The sequence below is a fragment of the Echeneis naucrates genome, chromosome 18, assembly GCF_900963305.1.
Source record: "Echeneis naucrates chromosome 18, fEcheNa1.1, whole genome shotgun sequence".
NCBI classification, from domain to species: domain Eukaryota; kingdom Metazoa; phylum Chordata; class Actinopteri; order Carangiformes; family Echeneidae; genus Echeneis; species Echeneis naucrates.
The window spans coordinates 364,362-376,003 of record NC_042528.1 but is presented as its reverse complement, the minus strand read 5'-3'; the positions used below and the strand labels follow the sequence as shown (position 1 = coordinate 376,003).

General features: G+C 47.1%; 2 protein-coding genes and 1 non-coding gene across 3 annotated transcripts; 2 read left to right on the top strand and 1 right to left on the bottom strand.

Annotated features, from left to right (window-relative positions):
* Positions 1–426: 426 nt before the first annotated feature.
* LOC115059229 (CXXC-type zinc finger protein 5-like) lies at positions 427–3,277 on the bottom strand. Its single transcript, XM_029526882.1, has 3 exons — positions 3,112–3,277; positions 1,724–2,779; positions 427–554 (listed from the first exon to the last, which is right to left on the bottom strand). Exons 1-3 carry the CDS (start codon positions 3,226–3,228, stop codon positions 507–509), a joined length of 1,221 nt encoding a protein of 406 aa, XP_029382742.1. The 5' UTR covers positions 3,229–3,277; the 3' UTR covers positions 427–506.
* A 2,582-nt stretch (positions 3,278–5,859) lies between these two features.
* trnag-ucc (transfer RNA glycine (anticodon UCC)) lies at positions 5,860–5,931 on the top strand. The gene has a single exon. It is a non-coding gene; the product is annotated as a tRNA-Gly (tRNA).
* A 674-nt stretch (positions 5,932–6,605) lies between these two features.
* cysltr3 (cysteinyl leukotriene receptor 3) lies at positions 6,606–11,192 on the top strand. The gene is made up of 5 exons (XM_029526079.1): positions 6,606–6,707; positions 7,641–7,824; positions 8,764–8,931; positions 9,024–9,191; positions 9,285–11,192. Exons 1-5 carry the CDS (start codon positions 6,701–6,703, stop codon positions 9,808–9,810), a joined length of 1,053 nt encoding a protein of 350 aa, XP_029381939.1. The 5' UTR covers positions 6,606–6,700; the 3' UTR covers positions 9,811–11,192.
* Positions 11,193–11,642: the final 450 nt, after the last annotated feature.

Sequence of the window (11,642 nt, the reverse complement as noted above, 5' to 3'; positions counted from 1 at the left end):
TTTGAGACTTTCACTGGATTCATGTCGAACCTGGACCTGATTTAGAATCAGAGCCCAGATTCAGACCGGATGAACAGAATCATCTGGGTGACGGTTGGACGGTTTGATCGGTAAAAAAACATGGAACTCAAAAAAGTGTGCCTGCTGCGAACTTTGGCCCGTTCTGTTTGGTGCTGAACAGATTTTCTAAACAAACTGCTAGCTGTTAGCCTTTTAGCTGTAGCTGGCAAGAACCAGAACAGGCTGCTTTTCAAATTTACCTGAAAATGAGTTCAGGATAACCTTGATGCTGATTGGGTTAGGGTGACCAAACTGCCCCCCTGCCGGCTTCCTGCTCCAGCTGAGGTGGAATCTGTCGCCTTACGTTTGTATCCACAGTGTGAAAGAGTCATTCTGTTGCAAAACATCAGCTTTGTTTCCAGGAATGTTAGTCCTTTGTTGACTTTGATTCGCCGTCCATGTGTGATGGTGACTTCCTGTTTGGCTGCGGCTCTGATGGTCAATGGTTAGAAGAACCATCTAAACGCCTCGCCAGTCGGGACGGAAGGAGGCCGCTGAGGAAAGGAGACAAGGAGACAAGGAGAGAAATGTGTGTGTTTTCAGTTGTTCACATTATCAGCTTCAACTCTTTGACCATATTTGGATTAACTGGAAGTGAGGGGCGGAGCCAGGTCCAGATCACTGTGATGTTTCCACAGACTCCACCCTGATTGGTCGTCGGACGCAGAACAACCTGCAGACGCTCACTGAGGTTCAGCCCAAAAAACCAAAGACGCTTCAATCACATCATAAAGGAAACTTTTGATTGGCTCAGAGTCTGACGGGTCGGCTTCAAAGAGAGATGAGGCAAGAGTGTGAAACCACCTGCTAACACACACACACACACACACAGACACACAATGCTGTCACTTGCTGTTAGCCTCCACAGGTTCAATTAGCGTGTAATTGAGGAAGATTACAGCTGCTAATTCACTGTCTTACTAACACACAAACCCACACAGAGACAAGGGATGAACACAACCACCGAAAAGTGTGTGTGTGTGTGTGTGTGGTAAAGGAATAATTAGTGATAGTTTGTGGAGAGTCCCTCAGAAAGAAGAGTGTGTGAGATATATGGAGTCATCAGTGAGGTCGAATGCTGGTGTCAATGAATTATTGATCACCACTAATTCTTATCGCACACAGACTCACACAGACACACACAGACACACACAGACACACGGAGTGCTAGATCACATAAATATTCTCCTTTTCCTCTCTTTCCCCGACTCGCTTTATCACTTTGAATCAGTTGGGAGTGAGTGTGTGTGTGTGAGTGTGTGTGTGTGTGTGTGTGAGTGAGTGTGTGTGAGTGTGTGAGTGTGTGAGTGTGTGTGTGTGTGTGTGTGTGTGTGTGTGTGTGCTGGCGGCTTGCCAGACCTCAGCAGGGACCGAACACTCGCTTTTCACCACCCACCATCTGCACAGCACACACACACACACACTCACACACTCACACACACACACACACACACACACTCACACACTCACACACACACTCACACTATCAGCAGGGTGAGCGATGCCTTCCAGCTCGTGTCTCGCTGGCAGTGATCTGGGTTAAGTGAGCCAGCACACACACACACACACAATACTGTGTGTGTTTACAGGAAAGATTAAATATGACAAAAATGTTGTCCAAGTCCATCACTGTGTGTGTGTGAGTGTGTGTGTGTGTCCTCACCTCAAGCACCCCCCCTCCTCCCCCTGGTTTCTTCTTCAGTTCCTCGCACTTCCTGAACTTGCAGATCTGGTGACCTGTCTTCCTGTTGCGGCAGGACGAGCAGACGCCGCAGTTGATCAGCCGCCTGCACGGCCCACAGACACCGCACCGCTTCCTCTTCCTCTTGGCCACGGCCCCCGATGACGATGACGACGATAAGGCGATGCCCCCTGCCGTCACCCCCGATGATGAGGGCGAGGAGGAGGAAGGGCAGGGGGAGGAGTTTGCATGCTGCTGACAGTCCGTTAGCGCCCGCTGACCTCCTGTCATCTGGAAGGCGCTACCTGCATCTGAGATCCCACCCCCTGCCGACCCCATCGCCATGACAATGACCCCAGGGGGTAATCCAAGCCCTCCCAGGAAGCTACTACCCATCACCCCTCCCCCATTGCAGTTCCCACCCTCTGATAGGCCCATCATGTCTGGGTGGGTGTGTCCTTGCTTGTTCATGATGCCACATTCTGCGCCGCCACTGTAACCAGGCAGGAAGTTCCCATTGCTAGACGCCATGGGGTGATGGTGTCCTGCTCCCTGTGTAACAGGAAGTGATGGGGCAGTGTGTGCGTGTTTTTCAGCTCCTCCCCCCTCACTGCTCCCTCCTCCTCCTCCTCCCCCTCCTGACCCCCCGCCACCGTGATGCATGCTGGTACTGTGGTGGTGTGAGCCAGTCATGTGACCTTGTGTCGCAGTCGGGTGGTGATGGTGATGGTGATGTGTCGGTGCGGTCGCCACAGGTTTGGGCCGGCCCCAAAACATGGCCGCCGGATGGTTCATGTTCACGTTCATGTTCATGTTGTCGTGACAACCCCACGGCGCGGTCGCCATGGTGCCCAGCCTGGCAGCAGCGGGGGGAAATATGGGGGTGGCGGCTGCTAAACGGGCCGCCAGTTTAGCAGACTGGGGAAAGTTTGTCACGTTCACGTTCATGTTGACGTTGGTCTTGTAGAAGCTGGCGATGGACGAACGGTATCGGTCCATTTCGGTGGTGTAGTCCAACATCGGCGCCAAACTGGAGACCTGCAACAAACACACCATCATCCTCCAATCAGCACCAACAGGAAATGGAACAGAGAGAAAGGCGGGAAACAAACCCCACCCTCATGATGTGCTCGGTCACACCCCAAAATCCAGTTTCCTCGAAAAAGTGACTGTGATTATTAAAGACTGTAAACCGGAGACTGAGACCATAAACTCATCAGGAAGACGATTACTGAGGAGGAGGGACATTTTCCCATAGACTTCAATATAAGGAAGGAGGAGGGCTGGCTAACTGTTTACGTCGCTGAGTCAGTAACAACAACAACATGAGTGGATAACATCAGCTCATGTTCGATGTGATGGCGACTCACCTGTCCCTGTCCGCCGTACACGTGGTGGTTTGGGTGATGGTGAGAGGGGGCGGAGCTTCTTTGGAGCATCGAGGAAAGGTCGCTCTCCACGCACACACCGCTCGTCATGCCCGACATGACCTCACTAACACCACCGCACACACATGCACACACACACACACACAAACACACAAACTTTGCTCAGGAAGGAAGTCGATGTGCCGTCAGTCTGAAGTCGGCTGCTTCTGCTCTGTGAATGGAAACAAGCACAAAGGTCACGAGGGCGATGACATCAGTGAACGTGACCTCTGGGGTCACATGGCTCTCCTCATTTCCCATCATACACCTGAAAGCCCAAGGACAAGGTGGACGGAGTGAGCCCATCCACCAATAGAATATACAGACCGCTGTGACATCACAGGACGGTCACTTCCTGTTGGACTGTGACAGGGAAGGCAACATCGACTCCCTCTGCCCGAGTGCTGCTGAGCAAACCAGCAACTCTGAGAAGGTAGAAGAGAAGGTCGGGTCATCCAGCCACACTGACCTCTGACCTGTGACCTCACCACACACACATGTACAGTCACCCCTTTCTGTACATGTGTGTGTGTTTGACAAAGATGTGAATGAATAAAATGTGTGTAACAGCCAGAAACACAAAATGTGTGTTCACGTCTGCGTGTGGAGGGAAACAGCTGAGGAGAGAGTGTATCTGCAACTGAGCGCGTGCGTGCAGCCAGTGTGAAAGTGTGTGTGTCGGTGTCCCCCCCCCCGCCTCCCCCCTCCCTCCCTCCCTCGAGGCGGAACTAATTACCGGTCTGGTCAACCGGGCCGGTGCTCCGACAGAAGGTCACGGCGCCACCGGCCGCCCGCGAGGGGACAACGGCTCCCCACGCGACACAAATCCCCCCCCCCTCAGGCTCTGAGTGAGGAAGATGAGGAGGAGGGGGGGGGTCAATCAAAAAAAAAAAAAAAAAAAAAAAAAAAAAAAAAAAAGCCCCATCCGATAAAAGACGGTAAATACCGTGAACGCAGCATGAAGTCCGACAGACAGAAGATGGACGGCGCGTGCTGCTACTTACCGGGCCCGCGAGGAGGAGGAGGAGGAGGAGGAGGAGGAGGAGGAGAGGAAGAGGACAGGAAGGAGGTGATGAGGAGAAGAGGAGGAGGAGATGAAGACCGTCTGGGAATTAGCCCGCCACGGATCATGGCTGGCGGGGAAGGAGACACAGAGAGAGAAGGGGGGGGGGCACCGGGAGGGGATTTGTCGGTACCAAGGAGGGGAGGAGGAGGAGGAGGGGGAGGGGGGATGGATAACGGGGGGCGGATGGATAATCACCTGGGCTTGGCACGAGCGGGGGGGGGGAGGGGGGAATCAGCAGGTCGAAGCACGAGGAAGAGACCCTGCAGGGGCGGGAAAAAAGACGAGCTCGAGGAAAGAAAAAACATGGTGGTGGGGGGGGGGCGGTAAGGGAGGGGGAGTGTGTGTGTATGTGTGTGTGTGTGTGTCTCCTGTCGCTCATGGCGGCGTGCCGTGCGCGCGTGAGGTGTGAGTGATGTGATTGGCTGCCTGCGGAGAAAAGAGAGAGAGACCACAGAGAGACAGCAGGAGAGAGAGAGTGTTTAATGAACGTTGTTTCTGTGAATGAACCAATTAATCAATTAACTGATCAACACTGTTTCAGGTTTTATCCAACTCTTTATCGAACAGGTTGGATGCAGAAGGAGGGAAAGTCACGTTGGTTTTTAATTTGATTCACTTTAATCATTTAATTTGTTACCCCGCCCACTCACATCAAATCTGTTTCACCTTTAGTGTCCCACTGAGAAAACAGCCAATCAGAAGAGACACCAGAACATCATCTGGAAAGATTAAATGAAGACGTCCCCCATCAGTCTGTCCATGTTTGGTCATTTGTCCATCAGCCATCTTGGTTTTTGAAAGCAGTAGAAACCAAATTTGGTGCTGAAGGTGGAGCTGACCTGCTCTGTTCTCTGCCCTGATTGGGTGATGCCATCTGTCAGTCACACAGTAGCCCCGCCCCCCTCCCTCTAAATGGAGCATCGTTTAAAAAATGGACATCATGTTGTGTTGAAGACCATAAACTCAGGAGGAGGAGGGACATTTTCCCATAGACTTCAATACAATCTGCCTTCTGTGTATAATGTGGAGTTAAAATAAACAAACCCAAGTAAAGTTTAAAAAATGGGTGTTAACTTAGAAAATAAAACTATATTAACCACAAATAAAATCAACAGTGAGAATTCTATATATCTGTATGTTGATGTGAAAACTAGTTAAATATGCATACAGCAGGTGTCACAGCAGTTATCTCTGGAGGTCCTGGTTCGATTCCCGGCCTGTCTGTCTGCCTGTCTGTCTGCCTGTCTCTGTGATGGACTGCAGACCTGTCCAGGGTGGCCCCGCCCACAGAACCCCGTGACCCGGAAACAGAAAGATGAATGAATGCGAAATGATGTGCTGGAAAAAAGACGGTCTGGGAATGAAAAGTGATGAGATGTCACCATCTAGCGGCGGAGAGTGACACCAGCTGCAGCCCCCCCCCACGGTAATACACTTTAAATACACAATAAACACATAAATAAATGGCTCAGAAACAGATCGAACACAAACCGACTTCAACAGCGTTAGCAGCTAGCATTAGCATTAGCTGATACTGGACACGAAGCTTTAGCCTCAGAGTCCCAGTTAGCCTGTTAGCTCCTCTGGCCGTGAATAAAAGGCCCGGGGCGGCCTGCTCCTCAGCAGCGTTGGTGGTATAGTGGTTAGCATAGCTGCCTTCCAAGCAGTTGACCCGGGTTCGATTCCCGGCCAACGCAGCTGCTCCTTTTCCTCCAGTTTGTCTTTGTTACATAGTGAATGTTTTTATATTAATGACAATAGTTTTTATTTGTACAGCACCTTTCACGACAAGGTAACAAAGAGCTCAAGGATAAAAGGATTAGTGCAGATAAAATACACAACAGTAAAGTCATTTAAATTAAAAATAAAAAAAACAACAACAATAATAAAGGTATCTGGTTCATTCCAGACGATAGAAGAGATTTATTCCTGCCTGAGATCTCCTCAGATGGTAACTATGACGTTGAAGTTCCAATTTAAACTGAGCACATACATCAGGGACAAGGAGAGACGTTTTCCCATTGACTTCAATACACTCTGACCCCCTGATGCTCATTAGGCAATCAGATTAACATTTTAATTAGTGACTATCACAGATTACAGACATTTGTGATTGTATGAATTATTTGATGTATTTAATCACCCAACTTTTCGATAGTCGATAAATTAATCATCTCTTTTTTTACGATGATAAAGATTTACTTTTACATTCAGAGTTGAACAGTTTAAGGTGCAACGAAACTTGAAACTTGATTGTCAAGAAAACGTGCACGAGTAAGTCAATGGGAATGTGTGTGTTGGCTTCCTGCCTGGTGCAGTGTGTGTCTGTTGATGTGTCTCCTCCTACTTCCATAGAATTCCTCTCAATGAACACACCCATCATCAGTGTCTCTGGATCAGGAGCGCTGGTGTTGGACAGAGGAGCCAGCAGGAGACCGGAGGGACGACGGGACGGGACGGGACAGCATGAACGGTCAGTGACAACTTTCAAAATCAAACACAGGGCTCCGATCGAGGTCCAGGAAAAGTTTGAACTTTCACCTCCGAATTACAGGAATTCTCTGAGAAATCAAAATCCTGGAAGAAAGTTGAAGGTCCATACTTCGATGATGCTTCTACTTTTTGCAAACTTAAAACACACACAACAATCACACCGTTATTCCTGAGGAATCTGACCTGATAAAAGTCACATAAGATGTGCAGATTCTTATCTGATGATGCTGAAGCGACGTCGTGTTTTTGTACGCTGTCTCACTAAAGTTGTGTATCAGGTTCTACAGTTGATAATAATCTGTGCTTTGGGTTAGTGTGGAGCAGTTGACCAACACAAACACATTCCCAGTCATTTACATGAGATAACACTGACAGTTGAACAGCCAAGACGCTTTATTCAAATGGACAGTCGAGGAACAAAGTGCTGCTTCTGTCAGTGACCTGTTGCTGTTTGTGCGACACCACACTTTGTATAAACAGGCCGACTGGTTTGTTCAGATTTACATACCAGACATCAGTTTCCTCCTCCAGTGGTTAGATCAGCGACACTTAAGCGTTCACTTTCAGTGACTCCGAGCTTCGCTTTATTTCTACTTCTTACAATTTGGTTGTTTTTATGGAAACATAAATAAATACAATCACCTGATTTGGAACTTTCTGGAGAATTAGTACATTTTTTAAAGTGTTTGTCGCGTCAGAGGAACACGGGGAAGTTGTCTTGAAGTTGTCTTTGACCACAGAGACTTTAAAAACTTTCACTGATGAAATGTCTGAGGTAAATAAAGTTCACTTATCATTTCGGCTGACTGTGTTATGGTTCTGGATGGTATCAATATTTAAACAGTGTGTTTATTTTCATTTTTCTGACTCAGTAAATAATTTATTTTAAATATTCTCACTGTGTATTTTGTAGAGCACCTGATCACCATTCCCATCAGCAATGACACAACCAAAACAGTGGAGTTGCTGACATGTTTCCATGACGACGATGCCTTCAAGTACCAGGCCTACATCTACACTTTCCTGCTGGTGTTTCCTGTGGCGTTTCTCTGCAACATCGGAGCTCTGGTCATTTTCTACGTGCATGGCAGCCACAGGTCAGAACACACATCTGAGGAGCAGATACTGTTCCAGTTCGAGTTCAGTTTGAAAACCGGAACTGTTCTCACTCAACAGTTGGAATAATATTATTTAAGAACACAGAGGTGGACATCATATTCTAAAAATACACAGATCTGACTCATAGGCCATCCTTTAAATGGTTTTTATCATTGGTTGGTGTTGAACTTTTTTTAATTTTGTCTACTCACTTTTTCTCCAACTCAGGAGTCAGTAACAAGAATCAGGTTAATTCCTTTCACACAGTGAACCTTCTCTGAAACTTCCAAATTTGTTTCTTCTTTTTACTGAAATTAGCTTGGTAACAAGTTAGTCCTAGTCTAGACCAGACCGTCACGTCACTTCTGATGCTGTAAACTTCTCAGAGGACGTAATATTACTTCCTGCACTGTAAGACTGCTGAGGTAACACAAAGCGCTCCTATAAACTGACAGCTGCTGCTTGTTCTGTCACTGAAGATTCATTTGCTTAACAAATTACACAAATCAAAAACATTTGGATGTGAACAACCAGCTTATTTAAGTTCTCTACAAATGTCACTTCTCAACACAATTCAAGACAAAATAAACAGCTGCTCCATCCTCAAGGTGAAAAAGATGCTTCATGCTGAAATAAAAAAAAAAGGAAGTTCTGGTAAAAAAGACACAACAGTTTCTGTTTCATACTCATCAGTCCAAACCTGGAGCGGGACTCTGGTCTCAGGAGCTCTAAGCCTCCATTCTATCTGCTGACAATCAGGGGGCGACTCCACTGGTTGGAGAAAGAAGTCAGTACTGAAGTCTATGGGAAAATGTCCCAATGGTCTCTGTCTCTAGTTTAATCACAGCAACATCTGGTGGACATGAAAGGAACTGCAGCTCAACACACATTTTGAATGTTTTGGTGACTGTGAAACTTCTCCTCATGTTTCCCGTCAGAAAAACTCCGTCCTCTGTGGTCATGATGAACATGGCGATATCAGATGGAAGCTTCGCGCTCACTCTGCCACTGCGACTGGCTTATTACTTCAGGGGAGGAATCTGGGACTTTTCTGATTGGGTGTGCCGGCTGTGTGTCTACGGCTTCTACGTCAACCTGTACACCAGGTAACGTCCTGTTTCCGCTCACTCACTTTAAACTGACCTTTTGTCCCCGTAGTGTTGTAAAGCATGACAGTGTGCTGTTCGTCCTCCATCAGCATTCTCTTCCTCACTCTGCTGAGCGTCCTTCGCTGGATCGCTGTGACCATGCCTCACCGTCACGATTCTTTGGCCACGCCCAAACGAGTCTTATTTATCTGCCTTTTCATCTGGCTGTTTGTGGGCGTGTCCTCGATCCCTTTCTTGTGCGATGGGATTGTAAACAGGTGAGACTGAAATCAGGTAAATCAGATGAAGTGCAAACGTCAGTGATTTGAGTGAGTCCAGATCATTCTTGTGTTTGTGATTCGCTCCTTCAGGCAGGGCTTTCCTCGTTGTTTCGAGCCGTCTAGCCCCTCGTCCTGGGGGCGTATCCTGATCTTGAACTATGTGGGAGTGGCTCTGGGCTTCCTCTTGCCTTTCCTCACCATCATCGCCTGCTACAGCAGACTTGTGCGGGAGCTAATGGCCAAGCCCAGAGTGAGTAACTGCAACCAGTCCCAAAACAATGTTCGAGATACCAGAAAGCGCTCGGTGTACCTGGTTGCCATGGTGACAGCAACATTCCTGCTCTGCTTCCTGCCCTATCACATAATCCGATCGCTGCACCTGCACGCTGTTTGTGGCGGCTGGGACTGTGACATCGTGGTGGCGCTGCAGAGGGCGGTGGTGGTGACGCTGTGTCTGGCTGCGTCCAACTGTATGATCAACCCGCTGCTGTACTACTACTCCACCAAGACGTTCAGGGATAAGATGAGAGACGTTCAGTCCTCCATTCGGTCCAGGTCTGGGTCCTTCAGGTCAGGGAGGGGCCAGAAGAGGAGCAAGAAGAACAGCATCACATAAAACACCTGCAGGTTCAGTCACATCAGTTCCTTCTTTATTTATCTGAAATATTTATCCCATTCTGGACACAAACTGTTGGAAGGATGATCTGCATCCAGAGGTCAGAGGTCGGTAAGAGCTCCAGTCCATCTTTAGGACATTCTGATTTCAACAGAGTGATCTCCCACGTCACTCAGAAAAAAGGATTCCAACAATGCACCCCTTGACCTGAAGACTTGTGGGAGCATCCTGCAGACTCCTGTGGAGTAACAGCGCCACCTCCAGGCCAAATAAACTTATTTGGATTCTTCACTTCAACAAATGAGCCCTCTGACTGTCATTATTGTTCTGATTCCTCTGAAGATTTGAGCTCCATTGAAAACCATTAAAAACACATCAGTGAATTTGATGAGCTGCTCCTTCCTGTTTATCTGATCAGAACCTTCGGGACGGCTGCTTTGGGGAATTATTCAAACTAAATATCTGTCAAAAATTAAATAGGATTTTTTTTTCTCCATCAAAACAGATTCAATAACATGAGAATGACTTTGGCTGTTTCACAAGGAACAGTTAAGAAATAAAAATAATGATTATAACTTAATGTTAAATGTGAGTAAATGTTAAGCAGGAACCAGAGTCCTTTAGTTGTGAATGTGTTTTTTTATTTATGTGTGGACATTTTAATGTTTGTCAGTGAAGAATGTTTGTTTACATGTTCGTGCGTATGTTATGATATTTTGGTCACGTACAGCAGAGATGTCCTCATCAGAAGGCCCACAGGAACCATCCACTTCAGCTTTTATTTGTTTCCTTTAGTTTTTATTTTTTAGATTTTGGGTCTCTTGTCTCATTCCTTCAGTCCTGGTTGGTTTGTTTTGGAACATGATGAAGAGTGAAAAATTCACAGGAAGATGATGCACTGTATAAATACATGTAGGAAATATTTGTATTACTGGTCAAAGATCTCTTATGAAGATATTTAGTTTTATTACTGCCATGTCTTAGTGTGTTGATGCTCGTTATGTTTGTACAACTGTCTCCACTGAAGGCGTAAACAGAAGTTAAAGGTCCATCCGGTCTTCGGGTAGACCTCCATGTGGTCTCTGATCACAGATCAGCTCCAGGTTCTGTATTAATCCAGGGAAAGTCAGGAAGGTCTCCGTCCTCAGAGAAACCTTCACAGTCTGGATTCAGAACCTGAACCTGAAAACCAGCCGTCAGGACCTCACAAGATGTTAAACTCCACTGAGATTATTTTGGATCTTAAAACCACAAATGTATCTATTCTTATGCAGATCAACTCTTCAGAGAGAAAGTCTGCAGAAGTTAAAGTTTATACTTCTAATAAAAACATTATTAAATGTTGATGAACTGTTAAAGGCCTGATGAAGGAGTCAGAATTAAAACTGACTCACTTGTCTCTCTAACTTCAGTGGTTGTGTTGTTGCTGTTGTTGTGTGCTGTACTGTGCAGTTGTATTCAGCGGGGGGGGGGCATACTGTATGATATCTACCCAGTGCTGGGGATTCTGGGTATTTCCTCAGTTCAATGTCTCCATCTGACCTCTGACCTTTCTCTCACAGCTGAGCTCACCCCTCCTAGGGTTCATTACATCACAGGAGGAAGTGTTGTCATTCCCATTGGGACCAATCAGCACTCAGCAAACCAGAGGTAGGTCAAAGGTCAGAGGCAGCAACAGCAGTCACCCTGAGGGTTTCTTTGGCTTTTGTCAAGAAAACACAAATTTTCACGTGTGTGTGTTTCCTGGCTCCGCCCTTCCTGTTTTACGGACACTGATATTTGACTGTCAGGATGATCCATGCAGTTCTTCTCCACATGTGACTGTGGCCTGA